At 48.2% G+C, this 26,665-nt stretch overlaps 2 protein-coding genes across 3 annotated transcripts in view; one reads left to right on the top strand and one right to left on the bottom strand.

The window, feature by feature from the left end:
* CACNA2D4 (calcium voltage-gated channel auxiliary subunit alpha2delta 4) overlaps positions 1-26,665 on the bottom strand; it is a 194,040-nt gene that overhangs the window by 41,226 nt on the left and 126,149 nt on the right. The gene's annotated exons all lie outside the window — the stretch shown is intronic.
* LRTM2 (leucine rich repeat transmembrane protein 2) lies at positions 3,468-25,688 on the top strand. 2 transcript variants are annotated; one of them, XM_074938850.1, is made up of 6 exons: positions 3,468-3,971; positions 4,394-4,589; positions 12,283-12,410; positions 13,688-13,856; positions 18,165-18,755; positions 21,058-25,688. In XM_074938850.1, the coding sequence occupies exons 4-6, from the start codon at positions 13,790-13,792 to the stop codon at positions 21,510-21,512; spliced, it is 1,113 nt and encodes a 370-aa protein (XP_074794951.1). In that variant the 5' UTR covers positions 3,468-3,971; positions 4,394-4,589; positions 12,283-12,410; positions 13,688-13,789; the 3' UTR covers positions 21,513-25,688. The 2 variants fall into 2 exon arrangements, with proteins under 2 accessions (XP_074794951.1, XP_074794948.1); XM_074938847.1 differs by lacking the exon at positions 4,394-4,589 and having other exon boundaries at positions 3,471-3,971.

Here is a 26,665-nt window from a genome sequence, read left to right as displayed (position 1 = left end):
ATGCTGTTGTTGTTTGTTGTTGAGTCCATCTAGAAGATGGGCTGACTTTGTACATAGCTTTGAATAAATTCCTTGTTATCCTTTAAAACCATCTCAAGCAAGAGTCATTCCTCCTTTCAGAGCCGATCACATCAACGGGAGTGAACATTACCAAGGACATGCAGATTTTACGAGACTGAGGAGGAGTTGGTACCAGGACAACTAACCTTGGAACACAGGGAGTTATTGAGAAGCTCATGTTTTTGCCAAGAGTGACCTAAGTCCTGAAATGTTGTTCAAAGGAAATTAAAACCTTGGTCATGAACCTTTTCCTCCTCAGCCTGTAGGGTGAAAGTAACTTCCACTGCAGAATTACCTGTGTCATGAGGGGAAATAGGGCTCCCGGGTTTGCACTGGTGCTTTGTGGCAACCAAAAGAAAAAGAAATCCATTATGTCTGTCCTTCCTAGGCTACCCAGTAGCTAGCCCTCTCCTTTCCTTGTAGCCTGCAGGCATGTCTCTCCTTCCTGGGCAGTCTGTCAGCTATCTTTCTCCTTTGCATGTGGCCCTTGTCATTGTGTGAAGCCACCCCTCTCCTTTGTATGTAGTTTGGCAGTTAGCCCTCTACTTTCCATGTAGTCCAACAGCTAGTCCTCTTTCCTTGTAGTGATATCCTGGTGATGTGACCCAGCAGCCATCCCCTCCTACCCCATGGGGCTCACACCCACTTTCCCTTCCATGCAGTCCTGCAGCCGGAAGATGTAAGAAGGGGTAATTTCAAGCAGTGTAGGGTCTACTTTAACTTACACTGTGGTCTGTCTCTCTCTGGCTGGTCTCCACTCAGGGGAACAGGAGTAGGAAAACCTGTCCCCTTCTTGTGTCTTGTCCCCTGTCCTTGCCTATGTGGGGAATGGTAGTGGTGCTCAGTGGGGACTACATTAGCCTCCTCTGCATTCATGTTGAGCCTGGGGGGTTGAGAAAGAAGAGGCAGGGGACAGCCTCTCAGGCTATGTCTATACTTGGGTGTGATTCCCAGCTCATGTAGACATACTTGTGCTAGCTCACACCAAGCTAGCATACTCAAAACAATAGTGTACCCACGGTAGTGACAGCACGGGCTAACTGTGCTGCATCCAAACCTGCCTGAACCCCAGGGATTCATATTCAGGGTGGCTAAGCCCATGCCACCGCTGACCGTGCTATCCTGGCTACACTACCACTGAGCTAGTGCTAGTACGTAGATGTAGTGTAAGGGGCAGGTTTCAGAGTAGCAGCCATGTTAGTCTGTATTCGCAAAAAGGAAAGGAGGACTTGTGGCACCTTGGAGACTAACCAATTTATTTGAGCATAAGCTTTCGTGAGCTACAGCTCACTTCATCTGATGCAACGATGAAGTGAGCTGTAGCTCACGAAAGCTTATGCGCAAATAAATTTCTTAGTCTCTAAGGTGCCACAAGTCCTCCTTTCCTTTTTGTAAGGGGCAGTAAGCAGTAGTGGCCTGGCTGTCCTGCAGGCTGTCCGTGCTTTGGAAGGGGGTGGGAGGAAGGAGGAAGGCAGGAGACACAGATTCAGGAGACAATGAGTCAGAAGCTTAGGGATGAGAGGAAGGAAAAACTGGTGATAAAAAGTCACTGCATGCGCCAAAGAATAGCAAAGAGCTACCTGAGAGCCTTCTTTGCTCCAGCGCAAGAGGGGAGTTCTACTCTGCTACGAAATTCAGGGTGGCTGTGGAGCACAGCACAGCAACGACCCTAAAGTCCTAGAGGTGACCCTGGATAATGGTATTATTTCTACTGACATGCTAAAAACTTGAGCAACCGTAGTTCCCCTGCGGTAGAATAAAGTATGTGAAGGGAGATAACATAATATATGTTGAATAGTCCGATACTGGTGCGCTATTCAGACATCCCAAGTTCATGCATAGCTTCCCACCAGCAGGTATCCTCTAGTCGCTGCAAACTGATCATGCCCCTGCAGCACTGTTGCAACTGCATCTCCGAGAAACCACATGCCACGGCTCAGCGTGTTGTTTATACTATTCCCCTCCGCCTGTTCATTCCTCCATTCACCACGTCTGTTGTCATTAACTCATCCACGTCTGTCTCTCTCTGTCTGCCTTTTCTTGGGTTGTCTCTTTGATTATCCATAAGCCTTTCTCATAAGGAGCTTTCCTCAAGATTTCATTCTTTGTCTACCTCATAATAAAGAGTCATAACAAAGAGCGATAAGATTACAGCTGGTAGATGGCTTATCTAGATGTACCTTACCATTCAAAAGCCTTTACTGCCACAGCAGCTGGCTTGCCATTTAAATAAAAACATTATTTTCGTTCCCTCTGTCTTGTCATTGAACAATTTACCCACTTCTCTTCCTTTGCTAGCATGAGCCAATGGACCTTCTCCAGGGATGAATTTGGCCCTTTCTCTCTAAGTGACTGACCAAAGAGCCAAGAAACGTTTTGCTTAAAAAATAACTTCAGGACAAACTAATAATAATAATATAATACAGTAATAGTAAAAAAAATAAAAACCACCTAAAGCAAGTGCAGCCCGCCAAAGGAATTGGAGGTTGGAGACAGGGCCATTAAAGCAGGTAAGGTGAAAAAGAATGATTTTTCACAGGATTTACCTGCTGTGGCTAGGACACCCAGACTGGAAATCAAGGACAAGACAAAGGCAAGAGAAAGAAGTTTTTGATTAAGAAAGAGAAGGCTTACGGGCCAGTGGCCAGGATGCACTGGAAAGACTCACAGAGCCAACAGGACGGATTCTGGTCTCAGTCACACCCCTGTAAAGGCCGAGTAACTCTGCTGAGTTCAGTGGTGTCAAGGTGGCATTACAGTGGTGTAACTGAGGGCAAGGTTTGGCCTGGGATGCACGAGCTGATGACCAAGCTCTTCCCTCTGCACTCCCAAACCAGAAGGGAGCATTGTGAAAAGCCAGGCTGCTTTCTAAACCAGTCATCTCCCCACAACCCTGGTCCTCAAGTTTTTCTGTTTTCTCTTCTGCATGCTCCTAGGGAAGCTAATGCCAGAACATGCATATTCCTCTCCTACTCAAGCTTTACAATAGCCCAGTACTTCCTGCTGCTCTCAAGCTGCTCAACACAACTGCTGCGGCTGACTGCCCTTTATCCAGCCCATTGTAAGGGTCTATCTTAAGGTGCTGCCTCCTACCCCTTCCCCGCCCTCGGGACTCCCCATGGGGATGCTTGTTTTGTGACCAGTCCCCAGGCTTTCTCCACACTGTCCCTTTCACGACTCCATGCTGTCCCAATCTCCATTTAGAAACTAGCAGACACAAAGGCTTGGCCCCTTCACCTCTCCTTTCACTGTGGCTTTATTATGATAGGGGAAAGGGGAGGAGGCAGCTCAGCGCATGGGTTCCTCCCAGTAACCTGGTCCTGATGACTTCAGCCTGCTTTAACAGGGGCTGAAGGGAGTTCTCCCCCCCCCCGCCTCCCAAGCCCATGTATTCCATTCACCAGACAGGGGGAGCCGGGCAGGCGACAAAAGCAGTTGCTCTTTCTTGAGGCTGAGTTGAGAGGAATTAAAACCTTCCAGTCTCCTGTCTGCACCTTTGGGCATTTCAGAGTGGATTCTGCCCACTTGCCTGGCTGATTCCTTTACACAGCGTGTGCATGCACTTGTCTGTGGGTGTGCACGCACTGCTGTCTTCGCAGATGTACCCCCAGCTGTCACTCCACAGCACGCATTCCCTCCCCCTTTCGGTCTCATTCCCTTTCTCCCCCTATTTCTTATTTACAGAGGATTACAATCTCTTTTACATGCTGTCCTCTAACCCTTCCTCTCTGCACTTCGGGCACTGCTAGCATCTTGGCACCCTGCAGGGAGCAGGGGGGCTGATGCTCACTAGAGTCCATTGAGCGCTCGCCTGGCTGTTGATCGCTTCCACTGGATTTGTTTTGGGATTCGTCGGGGTTTATTGAAGGACCTGGAGAACGCGCAAGAGGCTCTGTTCCAGGCAGAGAACGGTAAGTAGAAGTGTCTCTGTTTTATATTTGTGCCCAGCTATTTGAAATCTTGCAGTGGGCTTTTGCTCACTGCCATCTTCTGTCCACAGAGCACTTGCTGCCACAGGGAGGGGGTTCACCGGCAGTGACAGAACTGCCTGTCACAAGGTACTGCTGAGACAGCCTAGCAATGTGCAGCCACAGGGCAGCCGTTTTACTGACCAGACAGAACTGCAGATTCTGCCCCAGGGACGGATGGTACCGGTTTTAATTCAGTTCAGGTGTTGGGGGACTGGAAGTAACTCCTGTCAGCCAGGAATGGCACAGAAATCTTTGTCTACAGCATGAGCAGCTCAAATCTGAGTACAGCGCTGATCCTAAGTACTTGGTGCTAGACCAATATGTACTGGATAAGCACCACAAAATATTGTCTTCCTATCCAGAACAATAAAGGATGGGTCTGAAACTGGGGGTGCCACTGGTCTTGCCTGTGGAGGTTTCAAGGAATGTTTCTGGGCTGAGCTGCCTTCGAAGGGACTGTATAAAATGCAAACGTGAATGAGGACAGGAAGCTGATGGAAGTATTGTCTAAGGACTGGTCCATATGAAGTCCAGGCTCCAGTAAACAAGCCTTATGAGGTAGGGCACTTTCTCTTAGGTTTGTTTTTATTTGTGTGTCTTCTACCCACAAAGTACTCAGGAAAACCCTGTCACAAGGCGTGAACTCAAGGAAGTTATGTCACAAGAGCCAAAAATAGAGCCAGAATTCTCTTGAGAGTCCCCAGAGGCTGAGCCCAGAGATTTGTGAACCTGTATGAGGGTATCCTGCTGCAGGGAGGAGAGAAGAGGGTGGAGAGAGATTTGCAGCCTTTTTCAGTCTCATTCCTTTAGGTGGATCTGCCTGGGAGCAAGGGAGGCAGATGAAGGAGGGCTTGAGAGAGCTGAATGTGAAACTTCTTCCTGATCCTGCCTCAAGAGGTGGATTATGTGTGTGTGTGTACGTGTAGAAGGAGACGTGCACCCATGTATGTTACACAGCACTCTGCCACAATGCTTACATTTCATAGCTGGCCTGTCACTAGCACTGCAGCTTATTTTAATTTGAGAGAGAAAAGATCAGACCCACCCCTGGACACGGAGCTGAATGTCCCCCTGGTTTGGGGATACTTGGACCTGTGGGCACCATTTCAGTTCATTACAGAGAGATGCCCCAGTAATGAGATCAGGATCTGGATCCAAGTCGTACCACAGTTTCGGATATTCAAATGTAATGTTCTGATTCAGATCCACCTCTAATGTTAACGTTATAGTTAGGCATAAATGACATTGCTCTGCTGGCTGGGACTGTTCTTGCCACTTAAGGATCTGCAGGAAAAATTAAGAGGGGCCCATTTTGATATGAGCTGGAGCAGCTGTCATCCAGAATGCTATTACACAAGCAACTCACAGGAAGGGGGCACTTAATGATGCGGTCACCTTTGAAGGGACATATAGATTTGTCACAAGACAAGGGACATTTTTATCCCCTGTGGTCTCAGACCACTTTTCTCTGGGGTTTTATCACTAGGCTCCATTTTGGGGGACTGGATTTTCCTGTGACTGCTGTGGGTGAGCATTGTGTGCTAGTGAATTATTCCAAATGAATGAAGGGCCTGAGGGAGCTGTCTCCCTGCCTGCCATTAGTGCAGGCTCCATAACTGAACATCATTCACCTGGGGCAGTTAAAGGTAAATCCTGGGAAAAGGCATTTTTGAGGGAGGGGGAAAAGCCCTAATAATTTTCCACACCACAGACTGCAGTGATGCCCCTGCTTCCAACAGCTGTGACTGCTGCTTGCTAGTGAGGTGAATTAGCAGCTCTGATATCTTAATGAGCTGCTCAAGCTTTCAGCCCTTTGTCTTGCTTCTCAAATGTTCTTTTAGGATGACTGTTATGTATTTGCTGGGCTTTGAAGGACTGGAAAATTGTGGTGGTGGGAGGTTCAGGGGGCAGGATTGGTGGGGGGGGGGGAGGGGGCTGGCTAGCCAGGTGTGCTTGTGATAATGCAAGGGCTGGGAGATGCAGGAAACAGCCCCAGGATAGTCAGGGGAGAGGCTCAGGACTGGAATATCATAAAGGGGGTTCATGTATAAAACAGTGGGGTTTTGGGGTAGAAATGAGGACTTTAAGGACTGTCCATATTTACCTGTTGCTGATTCAAAAAGAACCAATTCCTTGCCTCCATACGCCATGTTTTCTTACAAGAGGCTGATCAGGGTGCTTAAATCCTGGTCTGATCCCTATCCCAGTCCCCAGTGAATTGCTGGATAACCATGTCTCTTTCACAGTCCAATAATCGACATTACCTCACCCACCTTGTCTCTCTAATATTCTGTGACCCACACGACTACAACTACACTGCCTGCAACCTTAACTTTGGCATTTCCTAACTGTGCAGTGCTTGACTTTGCATCCCAAATAACATCGTTTTAAAAACCTGTAAGTTCGTAGATTTTTTTTTACAAGGAGAAAAGAAAAAAAATCTGATGTACAAATGCAGTAACCCTCCCACCCCTATCATAAATCACTGCTGGGATTTAACCCCCAACCTTCAGCCCTGCAGCCCAGCTTGAGCGACAGGATGAGCTGGGTTAGTTGGTTGCACACAAAGGCTGTTATCTCTCTAGGGGGAGGGGAGAAAGGGGCCAATGGAGCCATACACTGGGTGCAGGGGTGAGATTGTTCAACCCAGCCCACTCTGTTTCATCCCACTGACAGGTTCGGGGAACTCCTTCCCCATGTGGTGCCCTCTGGAAGTGGGGCTGGACTACCGGGGTGATGTGCTAGGTTTAGTGGAGGGTTGTCAGGGGGCTCTTGGCTTGGATCTCACTTTCCCCACTCTTGGAGAGGCTGTCTGCTCCCATTGGAGAGAGGCGTGACCTCATGCTCTGAGCACAGGGCAGTGAACCAAGAGCGCCTGCGTTCTAACCTTGAGACTAAGGCCAGCATTTTGAAACCTGGATGCCTCAAGTGAGGCACCTGCATGAAAGTGGCCCCTTTGGCAGAGGCACAAGGGAGTCTTAAGGCTGCATCTGAGGATTTTCTTGTCATAGGTGTATGGCCATTCCCTACCCCTCGGTTCCCGGCGTGTCACTGCAGAGGGGCCCACTCTCTTTCTGGGCCCTGAGTCCTTGAGTGCCAGCCAAATGAGAACGTGGAAAACGCCGTTCTCTGTGAGAGGTGAAAGCATCAGAGCCAGGATTCTCAAGCAACATCCCCTCCTCCAACAGGGCATGTGACACTGACCTAACCTTGAGGGGTGGGGGCACTTTACAAGAGTTAGGGAGGAGCATTTTAAACTCCAGCAGACTAAGGAGCATGGCCAGGGTGTGGGGAAGGGAGAGGGAGCAATCCTCTGTCTCCATCATGCCTGCTGAGGTCAGAGTGGATGCAATCCTTCTGTCACGAGCCTGAATGGGAGGATTAAAGGCCTGAGCCACTGCTGACCATGGGATTAACCCCTGCAGGAAATTAAAGCTGTGGTAGAGAAGGCTCTTCCCTCCACAACTGAGAGAGAGAAATCAGGATTTGGATTAGAATTGGCAGGCCCGCTGACAAGCTGCTACCCACATGCAACTGTTCCTGTTTGGATCAGAAAATGGTGTCTCCAGCCTCAGATGGAATCCCCCTTCCTGCAGCACTTTGTTATTAATTTTCCTCTGAGGGAGGAGAGCCATAATGCTCCTCTGCACTCAGCGCAGAAGAGAAGGAAGCCAGGTAACCTCCTTGTGTGTCTCCCCTCTGAGCCTCTCTTCTGCTCCCCTTCTCAGCTTCCTCCCTCTCACTACAGGAAATATACATGTGATCTGTAGTATTCAACCTTACCTTGAGCAAATGCTGGTGGATACATGGCTGGATTGCTCCCTGCCCCCTTCCTCTCCGTTTGCTGCTGCTCTGGGCCACCTCCATATGCCACTCCTGTGCTGCTCTGGGCCTCTTGTGTTGCTCCAGAGTTGGACATCCCCCAATCTCCCCACCTCACTACTCTGGACCTGCTTCCGTAAGCTGCACCATGCATCCCTAGTTCTCTTCAGCCACTCTACATCTTCCCCTTCTCCAGTTGTTCTGTGCTTCTTCTTTGGGCTCCTTGAATTTTAAAATCTCTACCCTCCCCAGCTTCTCCAGTGTCTGACACTCAGGTGCTGGAAGCCGGGTTTTGTTTTTGTTTTTTTGAGGGTGGTGATAAAAATAATGCTTTCCTGGTAATAGGACAGGACTGAGAATCAGGAGCTCTCCGTTCTAGCCCTGGCTCTGCTGCAGGCTCCCTGGGCGACCTTGGGCAAGTCACTTAGCCCTACATTTTCAAAGGTGTCTGCTACCTTGTGGGTGCCTCACGTTTTCAATGGCCAACGTGTCACTCTTAACTCTAAATGACTTCAATGGGAGCTGCAGGTGCTCAGCTCCTCTGAAAATCAGATGTCCCAAGCTGGACAGCCCAAACTTAAGACAGCTAAAATTTGTGACCATGTTCGGAAATTTAGGCCTCAACTTATTTGTGCTTAGTTTCCCCATCTGTAAACTAGGGATGGCAGTGTCCTGTTTCCCGGCGATGCTGCGAGGCTAAATTCATTAATGTTTGTAAAACACTGGAAGAGCCTTGGATGTCAAGTGCTACAGAAATTCCAAATATTAATTCTCATTCCCTGATGCCATACTTCACTGAGCCAATAATCACGTTTACGCTTCATCTGAGCCTAGGTGTTGGGAATTCACAGGTAGTTTCTGACATCAGCATACACATACTTGGGAATAGGGAAGAGTGTTTAATTCGTAACACATAACGGATCTGATAGATTCCACCTTTTTTCTGTTTGTCAAATGTCTGCAAGTGGATCATGATTTTCTTGAGATTATTCAATGGGATTTTTCATAAATTTTGCTATTGGATGGCTATGGGCTGCTTAGTTGTGACGGATCAATACAAACTACCTGGTGTTGTTTTACTTCCCTTATTGGATGAATATCTCCCATAATCAGGTTTCTGGTGTGACCGTATAATCTGCTTTCCAGGAGTATTTGAGCATGAGAGTTTATCACCCAATTTTTGTGTGCATGTGTGTTAAAACAATGAAAGTTCACAGAAAACAAGCCCCAGGATATCTAGATTGTAAGCTCTCTGGGACAGGGACTGTCTCTTACTATGTGTCTGTACAGTGCCTAGCACAGTGGGACTCTGATCTTGGCTGGGACGTTGGAGTGCTATTGTAATACACATAAATAAATAATAAACAAAAAGGGAGTGGCCATGGCAGGAACAAATAAGCTTAAAAATATGAATACTCGTGGTCAATTTTTTTGCAGCCTTTGCCCAGGTCTCTTGGGCTGGCACAGATGGTTTCACACTCATGTCACCAAGTGCGCTGTAGCTCACGAAAGCTCATGCTCAAATAAATTGGTTAGTCTCTAAGGTGCCACAAGTACTCCTTTTCTTCTTCCCACCCTGGGTGCTGCTCAGGGACAAATGGACCCACCTAGGATTCATCAGCCAGTTGTTTAACATGTTTTTCAAATGGCTTTAATCAGCCCACATGGTCTCTGCCTCCCCCCCATTCCTGGTGTCCAGATTCTTGCCCTCTAGGGATGACTGAGGTTATGTAGAAATAACACTATATGCTCTAATCACTGTACATGGGGGTGCCATCACCCCCTCTCCTTTGGGTAGGTCTCGGACTGCAGTGAAACAAGAATCTTAGCAACAACAGCCTCCCCCATGGAGGGAGGGGGAAAAAAAGGTAATCTCCTTAAAGCATCTTCCATTCATTCCCTGCTGGATTCCAGATAAAGGCTAAAGCAATTTAGCCCTGGAGATGGACTTTCCTATCACTCATCAGCGGCAGTGTGTATGTGTGCGCGCGCACTTCCTGTAATTTATTGCTGGCATCTGCTGTAGTCTCTGTTACCTACACTTCCCTAACAGACGTCACCCGTGCCCGCAGAGACACAGGCTGTTGAAAGGGGCTGATGTTGGATCTGTGACCTAAGGGTTAGAGGAAAGGACTGACACTACTGGTTAAAGCAAAGGATTCCTGGGCTGTACTTCTGACTCCATCTGATCTCTCTGACACCTTTGGCAAACCACTTGACCACTTGGTGACTCAGTATCCCTGTCTGTGAAATAGGGATAACGCTATTCCTCTATCTATCTCTGGTACTCTTATAGTGGGGCTCAGGTCTGATTTTCAGACATGCTGAACACCCACCACTCCAATTGGAAGGTCAAAAGGAGCTGCAAGTACTTCAGAAAATCATGCCCTTAGTTGATTAACTCCATGATAAATAGTAATACTTATGAACGTTTGTAAAGCACGTGGAGAGCCTTGGATAGAAGATATTATAGAATTGCCGAAACAACATGCAGAGGCAGGGCCCACAGAGATTCTCCTCACCCTCACAATATGCTCTTTGGGACCCTAGTCCTGGAAAGTTTTGATTCAGCTCAATCACATTTTAAGTGACATGGTGCCAGTCACCAGTGGCAGAACTGGAAGAGGAGAGGGGAGGGGAGGGTCACCTGCTGTAGCTTTTATACACTAGGATGCCTGACAACAATCACAGGAGCAATTAAAGTGAAATGTTCTATCGCTTTCGGGTTGTCTAACAACTCTATAGCTTTTCAGGTCCCCAAGGGAGCTAATCAGGATGGGAAGGCGCTCCACAGGGAGCCCACATGGTAGGCCGAATGTCAGAGTAGGGCTTCAGCTCAGTGCATTTTGGGGAATTGTAACATGAGGCCGGTGAGAGACTAACTCGCTCTGTGGCCCTGAGCTGAAACCAAACATTTTGCCCCTTGGTCTGCTCTGTCAAAGGGCACAAGGAAAAAGCATATTCCTTGCTCCACAGGCTGCCGGGGGCACTGTCGCTGAATTTGGAAAGTGTTGAATTTCAAGTGCATGGAAGAATGCATTGGACACAGGGTCGTCATGATCACAGGGCATCCCCTGGGCTCAGAATACAGTGTCCTAGAGACCATAGGACACCCAGTGGACACATTGGACACAGTGTCCCAGGAACCAGAGGGAATCCCGTAGGCCCAGAGGATACAGTGACTCCAGGTCTCTGGAGCACTAAGGGTTTGATCCTATGATGCAAAGCAGCCTAAACGTTGGCCAACCCAGCTATTTGGGGATTTCCCTTGTGGAGTCGAATCTCAGGCTGCCATAGTGGCTCCTCTAACCCCAGGTGGATGGGAATTAGCTGGGCTACTCATGACTGGCTGATGCCTGGTTACTGGCCGAGCTCCTGGTGGTTGCTTGCCGCTTGTATGAGACAGAGCACCATGAAGGCATATGTTGGGTGCCAGAACGCAGCAATGTGTACAAGTTTGTACAAGACATTGGTGTGTATGCATATGGGCCACATGGCATTCAGGAGTATGTGTACATGCACATACATGTATGTGTGTGCTTGTGCCTCTGTAGGCTATTTATGTCACATGCCCACGGCTGGGCGTATGTGCACAAACGCACGCACTCACATGAGTGGCATGCGAGTGCATTTAGGTATGTTTACGTGCAGGCTCATGGTGCATGTTTACATCACATGCTCATGCAGGGACAAGTGTGGCATATGCCTTTACATAGTCATATGTGCATATAGGCACAGCCATTCTTGTGCATGTTGCAATACAGGAGAGACAAATTAAAGGCTGAACAGGTGTTAATCACTAGACACTACAATACATTCTATACACAGGGAAAAGGGTCATTTCTGCACATCTCCTCCTCCCACCCCACGTGGTGTGCTTGCGCTTTGTCAATGTATCACTGGAAGAGGAGCCTGTGATGTACCAGAATTTAACACCTGAACTGGATTCTCCATGCCAGAGCAGAGGGAAGTAGGGCCAGAGACACCAACTCCATCACTGTCCTAGTGCTCAGGTGCTGCCAACATTGCTCAGAGCCCTCACAGCACACTGGGCATTGGGATGGAGAGGAATGATTGCAGGGGAGATTGTGTGGGGTGAAAACACCACCTAAGGAATTGATGGGAGGGGCTCAGGAAGCACCCAGGAAGATTTTTAAAGCTTAGCACCCTTGGTTGGAGCTTAGCCAGGTGATACAGATGGGTGTTAACAAACCAACAGGCTAGGATCCAAGTGCTCTACAACACAGGAAAAGTTAGATGGAAAGAAGGGGAGAGAGAGAGAATGGCAGTGGCAAGCATCCCCTGCTGCCTAAAGGAGGACAGGAACACTCAACAACAGGATTTGAAACTGATCAACACCAGCTATCCAGCAGCTGCATAAGTCTCTGTGGCTGTCAGCTTAACTCTGCCGTTTGTTCCTGTGGTGTAGGGAGTTAAATAGGACACAGAGAAAGCCTGTTGGCTGGGAGTTGAAGTCAAGGAGGGAGAGAGAAGAGACTGCAATTGGACAGTGTCCAGGGAGTCGGGTGGAAGCAGTTGCTGGCAAAGCCCCTCCAGGTAAGTGCTCCTGGCTTTTCACTGTTCCCACTGAGAAAGCGAGACAGACCGAGGGATTTCCGAGGCTGCATTTAAGACGAGCCATGGCTACAGATGGTGTGAAAGCACCTCTCTAAACCCAGCAAGCAAACATATGGAATGGGGGCAGCTATTTTTCAGCTTTTCCTTCAGCTACAGACTGTAGGCAAGATAGTCCAGCTCAGTTGTGGGGTGGGGTAGGGAGTCTTTTGGGCATTGTTGCTGTTAATGCATCTTGTGCATTGGCATTTTGATATGATTATCTACAACAGCCTCGCAAGATGTACCAGCCCAGCCACTAAATCTGCTCACCCCTCTTCCGGAGACAATAATTAAAATATCTCCTGGTGTTTTGCTTGTCCTTGAAAATAAATCAGTCACTGCAGGGTATAGGCAAGTGGAATTGAGGCACGTGTGCTGGGAGAAAATGCCCTGATGAGTGCACTGTGCACATCTAAAAATAAAGGCTAGGGGCATCGCCAGAGCCCTCCGGAGGGAGGTGGAGGGGGGAGATGTTCAGCCATGCGAGTCTCCTGTACATCGGTGGGAATTTGCCCAACTAACCCCTGGTGTGAGTGTTGGAAAATATCCCCTTGCTGATACTTGAAAGAGTAGGCAGAGGAACAGAAGGGTCTGCAGAGCTTCCATCTTCCTTTCCCTGCTTGTCTTTATTCAGAGGGAAGGGAGAGGATGGGGAGACCTGTTGTCATAGTCACTTTTTTTCAGAGGAGAGTTTTATGGTCTGTGGGTTTCTGATTAGGAAGAGCATTTTTCTTCTAATTGAGACGTAATTCCTCCCCTCCCCCCCATTCCTAGTCCTCCCTTCTGCTATGAGGCTCCTATTCTGCTCACTTGCTCTTTGGCTCCTGCATCTGCTGCAGTCTGAAATCCCCAAGCTGATGAGCTGTGTTATATACATCCCCGTACATCTGCTTTACCGCCAAAGAGAAAGGGTGCATTTGCAAGGGTGAAAGGCAGCTTGGCAGCCACTTCCAGTGCCTACACCACTGCAAATCCGTGTCACAGGGAGTGGATAAACAGTCGGTATCAGCACGTGTGTGGTGAGAGGGAAGGAATTCCAAACTGAATTAACCATCATCCTTCCTCTCGCTTTGCACCCTTATTCTCTAAAACAGTTTGCCAGCCCCACTCCCAAGGGTGAAACATAACTGGGGAGAGAAACAGAACCCCGGAGCCTGTCCCTGTCTCCTCCAGTCCCTAGAGAACTGAGAACCATGTGCTTCTGCTTTTCCTTTTAGTATCTGACAGGTAGGGTGCCCAGATTGCTCCTCCATCCTGTGAAAACGTGTGGCAGGCTGGCTAGAGGACGGGAAGCCAGACTGGAGAAAACAGTGACCATAATGCTGTCTGGGAGTGCTAGCCACTGGTGGAGGAACAGGTTTTCCATGAGGTGGCGACAGACCTGCTGTAAGTACTGACCATTTGGGAGATCAGGTGCTAAGTATGGCGCCCCTGTGTCTCAGGGGACAGGAGAGAAAATAGATTGCAGCAGGGGAAGGATGTGGGGTAGCTAAGTATCAAGAAGTCTGAGCTAGTTCCCAGAACCCAAGGCACTGAGTGAATGGCCAGGCTGGCTGCGAGAGCCTATAACGCTCTAGATGAGTTTAAGGTGGGAGGGTCTGTAACAAGTGTTTCTGATTTGCCATTGGACTGGGTCTGGCTGGGGAGAGACGGAGGGACAGGCACTAGAGCACAGCTACTGCCCAAGGGCCACACACAACATTTGTCAGCTTCAGACCTTGTAAAGAGCAGATTTCTCCTCCCTTCTCTTTGTGATCCTGACTAGGACCTGGGTTGTGGAGCAGGGCTGCTGGCTCTTTGGGGAGGAAGGTGTTGTAGATCTGGGCTAGTAGAAGAAGTGAGCAGTGATCCTATCACTGGGGCCCTGCCACATGTAGACAAATCAAGGAGGAATAATGGACCCTCATCCCAACTCTCCATCCCACGCACTGCTGGTAAATTAACATTTTAGCTCGTCCATCTTTACACTGAAGGATCCACGCTGGGGCAGCTGCTCCGTTGTCCCAGAGTGTGGAACACATGCCTCGAGAGCGCTCTGAAGCAGCAGCAGGGACTGCAGGGAGGGAGGGTGTCTGTACTTCAGTGAACAGTCTGGTAATCACAGTAAAGGAAGGAGAGGCCCTTTTACAAAATGATCCTCACTAATGAGAACACAGGCAGTCACACAGGCTTATAGTCCCCCACCTAAAATTCTGACCTAGGGCTGCCACTGTAAGAAGGTGAGGGAATTATTTCCTTCTCTGTAGAAGACCATCTTTGTAATCCATCCGCACCAACTAGATTGCTACATAAATTATTTACTGTGCATGTTACTGAGCCCTGACCTAATCTGATACTCCTGGCTCAGCTTTCTGAACACCCCACAAAGTAACATCATCTTTCCCTAAGATGAGAGTACATTCCACTCCTACTGCTGCAATGCTGCTCTGAACTATGCTGGCTGAAAGAAAGCTTAATGTTTTGTCTACCACATCTTTGCTTCTCTTAGTGAGAGGCTGGGTGCTCATTGTGAGATGAGTTTCCAGATCTCAATCCATACCCAGAACAGATGCATCTTCAAGGGGATGGAAAACGAAACCAGACCTCTGCCTTACTGCTATTTTAGTAAAATGGACAGTATTGGTGTCCATGTTTCCAGGGGGCAATGAGGAGCCTCTCTTTCTTTTTGGCAAACCCTGCATCAGTGCAGAGATCTGGAGTAAATCAATTTCCTGAACACAACCACACCCAGCTGTCTAACACATTGCTTCTGCCAGCCAGGGCCAGCTCTGATGGCAGAATCCCAGAGCAGCTCAGTCAGGGGCCAATAGAGGGTAGGTATTTGGAGAGACAAGCCCTGAACAGAGCATCACCTGTATCACATTACCTGGATGTTCTGGCCTTTCTCTCTGTACAAAGAGGCTAAGTGTTATCTCATCATCAGAGCTGTCAATCTATTATTAATCCTGTACTTCTGTCAAGCATCCAGGAAAAGGCAGGGGCATTTGAGTGACTCATGTCTCTCTCTCTTCCCCTCTCTAACTCTTGTTCTTTCAAGTCCCATTCTGCAACAAGAGAGAGACATATTCTGAGTGGAATTAAATATCATCCAGCCAGCGAGCACTGCCACTGTGCCAATGCACAGGACAGGATCTGCTTTCATGGCACCTGAGGGAGAGTCTCTGTACTATTGACCCCAACCTTTGCTTGACAGGAAGGCATGGGGGGCTTAGGATAAAAATCTTCCTTCAGTTTGGCCCCAGTGATCCATTTTCCTCCTTAGGGAGAGCTGAGACAAGCAGGGCTCTGACTGCTATCTCCTAGGCCGATGTAGACAATCTCACTTGACTGAAGGAATCATGAGATACAGCCCGAGTAAAGAAAATCTGGGACATTCTCTCTGCACCCTTGTCGCCTCATCCTCTGGTGCTTCAAGAAGCTGCCCTGCCTATGAACCAAATCCTGAAGCCCTTATGTCAGTCTTCACTCAGTCCACTATCTGGCTAACTCCCACTAGAGTCAATGGGAATTTGAATTCCAAAAGGACTGAATAAAACCTGAGCAAGGACCACAGGATTTGGCCCTATTACTGGGAAATGGGACATCACTGATATAAACCAAGTCAACATCCAAAATGGATTGTAGGACATAATAAACCCCAAAAGAATGGGTAAGAGTATGATAGTAGAGGACGCTCACAGCTGCTTCAGTCCCAGCTTCTCCAAAATATCTGCTTCTACCAGCTACCTCTCCCAAGATGTACTTTCCAGGAGTTCCTTGGGGCTAAGAAACAATTCATTCTGGAAGTTGGTCCCTACAAACAGAAGCAGGAAAGCAGACAGGATAAGAGATTCTGGTTTCCAATCCATGAAAGACAATCCATGGTGGGACTATAAGGACACTATCTGAGATTTATCTACTTTAATACTGAACAGCAGAATGAATCTAAAGCCAGGATAGTCAATTATTTTTTGTCAAGATCCAAATTTCTTGGTCAAGGTATAGTCAAGGTCCAGACTTCAGAGAAAATAACAATAATGATAATACGTAAATAAAAAGATTTCAGGGTTTGTTCAAAAGCGTCCGGTGGCCTGGATTTGGCCCATGATCCACCTCTTGGCTATCCCGATCTAAAGGTATTGACTTCTACAAAGCAAAATGAAGAGAAGAGAGGACTGGGTATGAAGTAGGGATAAACCTAACTTGAGTTTTGGTCAGATGCTCTACTTGCAGCCCATGAAAACATTGAGGGAGATGGAGAGACTTCCCGCTCGGAAGATTCTTTCCAGGAAAGGAGTTACAATGAATATGAGAGCTCAGTACTGAAGCACAGGTGCAAACCCCCCACTCCGCCAGTATGAGGTAGAAAGTTTGTTCTCCTGTTGCTGGTGCTATGTTGTCACAGGGATGAAGTGGTAACTGTGAGGCTACTAGTTCCCCACAGGGGTTGAAGTGCTACAGCCCATACACATCCACAAGATCCACACAAATGACTGAAATGGTTGCCCCTCCAGACCAATGTGACCAGCAACACAGATGGCAGATACCACTGTGGAATAACTTGTTCATACTCAGGCCCATAGAGACATAGTTCAATGCCCTCTTCCATTCTCCCACCTGGCCTAGCCAAGGTTAAACCCCACCTGTGAGACACCGCAAGTCAAGGCTCAGCCTCCCACACCCTTCTCAACACTCGCATCTTCATCAGCTAAGCCTGCATTTTTTCTGAGTTCTCCCTTGGCAACAGGTGGTTTGGGGAGCATTGCACAGTGTGCCAGACTCTCAGGTTAGCAAAGGCAGGTGGGTCTGTGTTTGTGGTTTTCAGAAGTCATTTGGACAGCACTGCCAAAGGCAGAGCATCCAGTGGGTTAGAGAACCTGTTGGGCACGTTTACACCTTACTGGGACACCAGTCTCGGTTAATTAACACTGAGGCCCATCACCACTTGAGATGGGCCCAAGCTGCAAAGTGTGGATTTGGAGCTGAACTTACCCAAGGTTAGGGGTTGTTTGGATCCAGGGGTTAGGTCTGGCCCATCTAAGAGATAATGACCAGCTACAAAGTTTGGATCTATACCCAGAGTCTCTCAAATCTAGACTTCTCAGCCCTTACCAAACCTCAAGAACCATTATCTGGTCATGAAATTCAGCACTATATCCCAGCTTCCCTAGAGTTTGTGGGGCAGGGCTCAGCTGTAGCCATAACACATCATATTCTAAGGGAATTGGGTGGATCAGAAAAAAATATTAAGGTGTTTATTTCTGAGCAAAGTGGCTTTTAAAAAATATACCAACACCCCTCCCCCAGCCCCTCTATTTTGAGAGAGTCATTCTTTAGCTCAGGCCACGTCTCCCATCATGCTCTGCTCCATTCTAGTCTAACTCTGTGGAGTGTCCTCACATGAGGCAGCAAAGCCCTCTGGGACACGCTGACCTTTCTTGTGCAACTGCAGGGATGTCTACTCACTAGCCCTGGTAGTTCATAAAAAACACTAGGGGGAGAAAGGCTGAGAGCAAGCTCATGCTGCCAGGGGCCTAGATAGCAATGTCAGGGTACATCTGGGAGAAAGTTCATTATGCTGCAGGGAACAGCAGTGAAGAATTCCATTGTGGTCATACTGTAGCCTTAACTGTATTAAAAATGGATGAAGGCTTAAAGAGGGATAACCACTGTTCTAACACACACATTCTCTCCTCTCCGCTTCTCACCCACTAGTGCTTGCCTATTGGCTCTCCCTGTGTGCAGCAGACTCCCTCTTCACTTGCCCTTCCTCCTGCAAGTGTAACAGCGGCAGTCTGGAAGTGGACTGTAGCGGCTTGGGCCTCTCATCCATTCCCTCAGATATTCCTACAAACACCAGAATCTTCCTCTTCCTCAACAACAAGCTAAGCATGCTGCCAGGACCAGTCTTTTCCAATCTCTCTGCCCTACAGAGGCTGGACCTTTCCAATAACTTCTTGGACCAGCTGCCCCAGAACATCTTCAGTGACTTAGGGAACCTCACCGAACTACAGCTGAGGAACAACAGTATCAGGACCCTGGACAAGGACCTTCTGCAGCAGATGGTCCTACTGCGCCAGCTAGACCTATCCATCAATGGTCTTGCTCAGATACCCTCAGGAATCTTCGATGACCTCCCGGCTCTCCGCTTGCTCTCCCTCAGGTCTAACCGCCTACAGAGCCTAGACAGGGTGACCTTTGAACCATTAGTCAGCCTGCAGCAGCTCCAAGTTGGGGATAACCCCTGGGAATGTGACTGCAACCTGAGAGACTTCAAACACTGGATGGAATGGTTCTCTTATCGAGGTAGGTGCCATGGGGAGGGGGATCCAGTCACAGGGTTACAGATTGACTGCTAAGCTTTGCAGTGGAGGAGAAAGGTAGACAGAAAAGACAGACAGGCAGAGATAAGAAAGACAGATCAGGCTGACCTAAATTCTAGATGTTGGCCAAAGAGAAGAAGGCCAGTACTATAATCCTGTGCTATGCTACAATGTAGTAATGCTACAGTGATTTCTGAGAAGGTGCTTGCATTCTAAAACCTTCTTTTCAGATGCTATTTTTCATACTTGCTTCAAAACCCAAAGGTGGATTTTTTTTGGAGAGGGGAGAACTTGCTTAAAAAGCTTGAAAATTTTAGAGTTATGAGTTTGAAAAAAAGGTGCTTTTCATGCTTAAAAATAGTTCTCCAGCCCACTTCCTTGTGCTGGGATAACTTAAAACAAGACTGTTGGTAAAGCTTCAGTTTTGCCTCCAGTAAAGCAAATATCAGAAATGTTGATGTTTGAAGGTGGTGTACTGCCACGCAAGTATTGCCAACCCAAAATCATGAGTTAGGCCCCAAAAACATGACTGGCTTTAAAAAATGAGGTTTTTTTTAAAAATAATAAATTTGGAGACCTTTTTGTTTGCCATCTGATGTCGGAACCTATAGGGTTTACATTTTAAAGCTTTTCTCTGCAACATTGAGGGATAAAATCTGAAATTCTCTCAGAATCACATGACTCCAGGTGCTGGGACTTTAAGAGAAACACTGCATATTGTGATAATACCAAAGGCGTGACCCTGCTCTCTCTGAAGCAGGAGTAGGCCTCAACTTATCAGCATGGCAACAGCCATGTTCCCTCTACTGATCTCAAATAACCACACTGGGAAGAGATTACATGACTGTGCAATTACCAGGCTGCAGTTTGGCATATGCCGTGGTGGCCAAATGTACTGACCCTCCGAGCCGCATACGACAATCTTCAGACGTTTGAGAACAAGGGCACACCTGCTGGGACTCAGGACTTCAGCCCTACGGGACCCCCCTCCCCACTGGGCAGAAGTCCGTACCCCACTGCCAGGCAGTGCTTCTCAACTCCCCCTCCCAAGACTAGTAGATGGAGAATGCGGGGCGGGGAGAGGGGCGCAGAGGAGGCTCCCGGAGCCACACTTTAATGAGCCACAGTTTGGCCACCCCTGGCATATGCATCAATGTGAGCACAGACTGAGAGGCACACTGGTTCCTCTTTTTTTCTTTTTGACTTTTTCTTTTGTTTTCTGAATTTGACTCTCACACCACAGAACAAGAGAAGCAGACAGAGAGCATTCTGGTTTTCCTTTCAAAGGAAACTGCACAAACAGAGTGAAGCACCTGCATCAGCATAGATTGCTAAATGTATGGAGGGAAGTGCCGACTAGTGAGAATATGGGACTGGGAGTTTTAGCACCTGGATTCTCATTTGAATTCTGTCGCTGACTTGCAGTTTCATCTTAGGCAAGTTATTTTGTCTTTTTTGTGCCCGATTTCCCCCATATGTAAAAAGGGGCTAACAACACTGACCTTCATACCTTAAAGGGCTTTGTGAGTTAATTCGTGTTTTTAATGCGTTTTGATATCCTTAGATGGAAGGTATAAAGCATTACCAAATACTAACTATGCACCCCTCGGGCTAGAGTGTAGCCAGTAAAGCCCTACCCACCTAAAAGGTGGTGGAGGGAGATCACAACCAGTGGCAGCTGCTGAAACCATTCTGCCCGCAGTGTGCTGAGGCAGACAGACAATGTCTCCTAGGTTAGTGGATGAGCAAAGGTAGGGGCAGCCACTGATACGCATTTTAAAAGGTGCAGTGTCTGCTCCCCCGCCACTGTCTGTGGACCCCCTACCAGCGTGAAAGTGAATGGGGACAGGGCCGTGCCTTCATCCCATCACCTCTGGCATTTGTAGTGTAGCTGGCAATGCTCTGACTCCACCCACCCCCTTCTCACTCTTGCACTCTGGGAACACAAGGTGCTGGATTCTGGCTGCCTCTTGGAGTATGGAAGGGTTCCCTGCATCCTCTCCCACACTCCACTGAGCACTCATGCAAGAGAGACCAGATTATAGCCCCTTAGGTATGATAAGGCTCAGTTATGGTCACTTGAGGATTCAGACCTTTGTATTTCCTGGCTTCTGTGGGCCAGATCCTCAGCTAGTGTAAGTTACACTGATTTACACCAGCTGAGAATCTAGCCCTATGTATTTAAAAGCTGAACCACAACAATGTACTGACATAGCTCACCACACTGAACCAGGCCCTGCTTGACATTGAGCTGTGAATCACCCCTTTTTTCTCTGTTGGGACAGGAGGAAAGATTGACCAGTTGGCGTGTACGCTGCCCAAAGAGCTGCGGGGGAAGGACATGCGAATGGTCCCCATGGAGATGTTCAACTACTGTTCTCAGCTGGAGGATGAGAATGGCTCCACTGTGCTGGACAATTCTGGTCCACCATGCACTAAAGGAAGCCCGACTCCTTCAAAATCCAAGTCAGGTCCAGAACCCGAAGTGGAGCCGAGCGTGGGGTGCCCCCAGAAACAGAGATACCGGCCTGTTAGTGTGCGCCGAGCCATTGGTACTGTGATCATAGCTGGGGTGGTGTGTGGCATTGTGTGTATCATGATGGTGGTGGCAGCAGCTTATGGCTGTATCTATGCATCCCTCATGGCCAAATACCACCGAGAGCTGAAGAAGAGGCAGCCGCTAATGGGTGACACAGAGGGTGAACATGAAGAACAAAAGCAAATCTCCTCTGTGGCATGAAACTCTTCTTGGAAGGCAAGGGCAGAAGAGAGCAGGGTACCTGAGAGCAGTGAGGCCTGTGTCCTCCCATGATCCATCTTCCCAGACAGATGGACAGACTGTGCTATCACTCCACTCATCCAATTAGTGCAACATGCTTCTGGGTTTAGGACATCTGGCTCTAAATTTCATTCCTCTGCAGCAGGCCCTTTGGCACCCCTTCACCCTCACGTTCTCCCAATTCAATAAACTATAGTCAGACCTCAAGTGCTTGCTGTGCCTCATCCTTGCACAGAGCCCCCTTGGATATGCACAGCAAGGGCAGCCAACACCTTCCAGGAGATCCTGGTGTCCAGACACCCTCCTCTCCGCTTCAGTCCCCACTTCCTCCTACATCCCACACAGCACTGCAGAGCCTTCTGCAACCACAAAGAACAGCCAACTGTGCTGAAGAAGCTCCTTGTATATTGACCAAGACACCAGAGCAAGTGTCTAAGCCTCACTGGTGGAGTCATTGGTGTTACAGGACAGTGAGCTACTCCCCATCTCCTGTACAGCTGAGGAAAACTTGGCCAAGAGAATATTGGGAGCGATAGAAGGTCCTAGATGGTCACAATAGGGAGAGAAGGGAGATTCCCCTTCTCACTTTGAACGCTGGAAAGACACACCTACCCTAAGATCTGTGCACACAGACTCCACCCGCTCACCCTGAAAAACACCAACATGCACACACATTTATCCCCCACATGTACATACAAACAGCTATGTGCATACACACGGATCACCCACATGCACACACAAATATATCCCAATGCACACATGCCAATCCACCACATGTGCATACAAACATAACCACATGCACACATTTACTCACTTGCATACCTATGTGTATCGATACATTCCTACTCTGGAGCACCTAAAGGTATGCTAGGTGCCTCCCAATACAGGCAACCAGTCCTGAGGGGCTTACAAAGATATCTCAGAGATGGTGCAAAGATGTAGGGAGGAGCAGGAGAGCAAGGACAGAGGCAACATCCTTAAGATTCCAGTGTTACTCAGTGAAGGCTTGTGCACAGCACGAAAAGGTGAAGCGTGGCTTTGTATTTATTTTATGGTTTTATAAGATAAACACAACTGGTGGGTGACTAATGGGAAGCCTCAGTCTGCAAGTGTCCTATAGACATCTCGGAAGAAGCAGGTCCTCAGGAGACACTGAAATAGAAACTTGCTGACCATCCGGGAAAGTGTGTTCCATGTATAGGGGCAGCACGGAGAACAGCCTGGCGGTGGCTGTGGGAGAAGCAGATAAACAGGGTGCCAGCTGGCATCACTGGCAGAGTGGAGGGGGTGTATGGTGGGAAGGCAATGTGCTAAGCAGAGAGGGGCAGAGTTATTTATGAAGGGCCTTTGAAGGTGAGAACAGAATGCTGGAACTTGATGCAATAGAGAAGAGGGAACTAGTAGAGGGATTCAAAGAGGTGGGTGCCATGGTCACCCCACACCCCTCTGACACAGAAGTGTTCACAATCACTCATACATGCACCCCTAACGCATACAAATATAAGGACACACACACACACACACAAATTGACTAACATGCAAACATATACATGTATGTGCTCACTGACACACATATGCACTGTATCTGTCACCTAGGCTAACTTTTCCCAGGCCCGATTTTAAAACCCACTGAGCCTCATATTAGCCTCATCTCTTTTGAAACTGACACACACACACACACACACACACACACACAAAAGCCAACACAAGGACTCATTTTGTATCACTGGAAGTGGGATAAAGTGCTGTCTTCAGGGGAGAGCGCACATTGCCATGGTAACCTGTTCTAACCTGTCACAGTGGGTATTCCTGGGACAGGAAGATGACACCAGAGGTCTTGCAGCTGCAATGTTTGTGTCTGGTGCGATCCTTGACATCCTGAAATGATCTGGCAGCTGGCCCAGATTTTCACGGTATTTCTCCGGTAAGCCAGGTGCAGAGTCCAGCAATCACTGCAGCTGGGCAGAGCCAGGTCATATCAACTCCTTCCCTCTCCTATTGTATCCTGATGCCTTCAGATGATCTGTAGCCCTTCCCTCTAGCTGCTGCTGCTGGATTTCAGTGGAAACGCCACACTTTCCTTCTCAACCCCTTCACTGTCAGTCCAGCTGTCATATCAACAAACAGAAACACTACCAAGTACTCTGACAGCTTGGAGTGGCAAAATCGTCCTACCGGTCCAGAGCCACCAGATCCAAAGAGATGGGATAACCACAGACAGGAGTAAAACTATTCCATTTGTCTAGTGATGGCAGGGACAGAGGAGAACGTTCTGCATGAAGGGGAAGCGAGGCTGCCGCACAGGTGGGAAAGGGAGAGGCATATTCTACACACCCATTCCATGTGCTGTGTGTGTGAGGGTGAGGGGAAATGCCATGAGTGGAGAATGGACTCTCCTCTCAACCCACCTGATTATGCTTCAGCTGTAGCCTGCTCTGAAGGGCAGAACTGGTGTGCTACAGACTCCTCCTGCCAGGGGGCATGTTGTTGCTGCTCCATATTCCCAGCAAGCCAGGACTCGACTCTGCCTGCTGGATCCAGACTCCCCACCCCAGAAACTTACCACCATAGCATACTGGACTCCGCAATCATACTTGAAATGGGACTTGAGTCAGAGCTGTATCTTTATAGATCTCTATTTTACTTGTAACAAATAATGATGAAAGAATTGCACAAAGCAAATGGGGTTTGCGTGTATGTATGTGTGTAGGGAGTGGGACAAGGGGTGGGGGAGAGGAGAAAAATCCCCACCTGCCCCCTTTCCCCAACAAAGTTTCCTTTGTTGCTGATAACATTTTCTGTTTCTTCTGTTGTGGGTTTGATTGTGGCCTCGAACCTCATTTCCTTGTTTCTCCATGGTATGGCAAAGGGTCTGGCGAATGGCAGGCTGGGTTCACCTCGGCCCTGCTACGGGGACTTCCAGGTTTAGAAACCCACTCAGGAAAGGAGGAGGAAGATGAGGGGCAAAAACAGAAGGTTGTTGAGAAAGGTGAGGCGTAGACACTGCTTGGTCCCCATGAAATGCAAGTATTTGGGAGGCCAACGGGCTACTGAAACCCTGGGGTGGCGATGTCCTCCATGCTGAACAGTGCAACAGGGCCACCAGGGGAGGGCCCAACATACAACACAGCTCGGGAACAAGCTTTTCAACGGTTACCTGGCACATCTGCAAAACTTGCTCCTCTCGTGCAGCTGGGAATGGGCTTCTCCATTGCCACCAGGCACATCTGGGGAACACGGTCCTCCAGTGTAGCTAGAAAATAAGCTCGCTCGATGGAGAAGAACACGACTGGCCCACAGCTTGGCCCAGCCGTGGTAGTGTGCTCAGGAAAAGGCCTCCTCTGGGGTGTATCTGGGAAGCGTGCTCCTCCTTTGCAACCAGTCACAGCTTGGAGATGGGCTTCTCTTTGGAAACCCCAGCAAACATGTCCCTCCTGTGCAGGCACTGCAGTGCAGAGCAGTCAGTTCCTCAGTGCACATGGGTACACTCTGTAAATGTGCTCCCCATGGGCAAGCAGGCACACGCAGGAACACGTCTCCTCGGTGTGGTGCAGGCAGGCCCATTGCCTGCGGGGAGCAGATGGCTTGGGCAATTTCTTTTCTTCTGTTAAGGTTTGAGGGAGAGCGACATGGTTTTTTAAAATGGTTGAACAGAGGTTTATTTGACATGAGACAGAAGCTTTTTAAAGGTATATTATATTTCTGGCTTGTTGTTACAGAAGAATAATAAAGAATGTATTTTCCTATGCACCTCACTGTTTAAATGAGATCTCTAGTACCACGTCCCCCACCCAGCCCCCCATGCAGGCAAACACTGGCAGGATATAGCTAAAGAGAGAGCGGGGCACAGTCAGGGCAACAGCAACAAGGATAAGATGTTGTGGCTATCAGCTCATTATCTAAAACCAGAAAGGGCCAAATTAAGCCCTCCTGTAATTACACTGAAGCCGATGGAGTTACATCAAGGTTGAATTTGGCTCAAATAGATTCAGAACATATTCAATAAAACATACTGTGACAAATAATAATCTGTGGGCTCCTACAGCTTCCAATTTGTCACTATGATGAACATGATTTTTACTTTGAAATTAATGGAAATAGATCTCCATAATCCTCCTGCACACCGGCTACACAGACCTCTGCTACTCAAGCAAAAGGAGATTCTTTATTAGCCGTCAGCTATATAGGGTCTAAGACACACAGATGAGTAGTTTACATTCCATTCTGCAGAGGGCAGTGGTACACATATATACACAGTTAATTACTTACTCTTCTTAGTCCAAAAAAATCCCTCAAGTGTCTGGAATCTCACAGGAGTTCAAATCCCACTGCAAACGCTAGTGTAGCAAACCCATGGCAATCTGTGGACTTCACAGTGGTCACTACAATGCTCGCAGTGGTCCTTCTGATCCTGGTGGTGAAAGTGGGGGACAGAAGCCAGATGCTCCTGGTTCTGAAAGAACTAGGCAAAACCAACCCTGCTTCCCCAAACGCATGAACCACTGGAGCTAAAGGAGAATCTCCAACAGCATTTAACAACATAGCATCTGTGCTACATCCTTTAGCAATTCTGATTCCTTCCAGTCCAGGGCAAGGGAACACCTTTCTGGACACCTCACAGGCTGAATCTTTCCCACTTGAGGGGGTAAATGTGTCTCGTGGACTCTTTCCTACTTCAACAATACCAGCTGCACCTCTTTAAAGCAGGTCAGTTCTAGTCCCGCGAACCATCAAGGAGCCAGGCTTTGAGGTGAAGTATCTTCATGCTGAGATTAAGAGTACAGCTGGTGTTCTGGGAAAGAAGACAAGGAATGGATGGATCTGATCGCCTGATAGACCACTAGGTGAATCAGGTAAGGATACCATATCTGTCTGGGCCCTGTTGGGACTATTCATATAATTCTGGCTTTGTCTTGCCTAATTTTGTTGATCACCTTCAAGATCAGTGGTATTGGGGGAAACAAGTATAGAAGGTTTCTTGTCCATGGAATGATGAAGGCATCTCCCAAAGAGAGCCCTCCCCCTTAAGAAAAGGTGTTTGCATTGCCTCTTGGTCACTGTGGAAAAGAGGTGTATTTCTCGAACCTTCCAAGTCCGAAAAATTTGACTGAGAA

This window comes from Natator depressus, chromosome 1 (assembly GCF_965152275.1).
Source record: "Natator depressus isolate rNatDep1 chromosome 1, rNatDep2.hap1, whole genome shotgun sequence".
Lineage (NCBI taxonomy): Eukaryota > Metazoa > Chordata > Testudines > Cheloniidae > Natator > Natator depressus.
This window is presented reverse-complemented; position numbering and strand designations above follow the sequence as displayed.

What these genes read in the sequence shown, in the direction of transcription:
- LRTM2 (XM_074938850.1), top strand. Translation starts at nt 13,790, where the DNA reads ATGCTGTCTGGGAGTGCTAGCCACTGGTGGAGGAACAGGTTTTCCATG. An exon ending in GAGGTGGCGACAGACCTGCT is followed by an intron (nt 13,857 to 18,164) that starts GTAAGTACTGAC and finishes CTCACCCACTAG; the next exon opens with TGCTTGCCTATTGGCTCTCC. An exon ending in GGAATGGTTCTCTTATCGAG is followed by an intron (nt 18,756 to 21,057) that starts GTAGGTGCCATG and finishes CTGTTGGGACAG; the next exon opens with GAGGAAAGATTGACCAGTTG.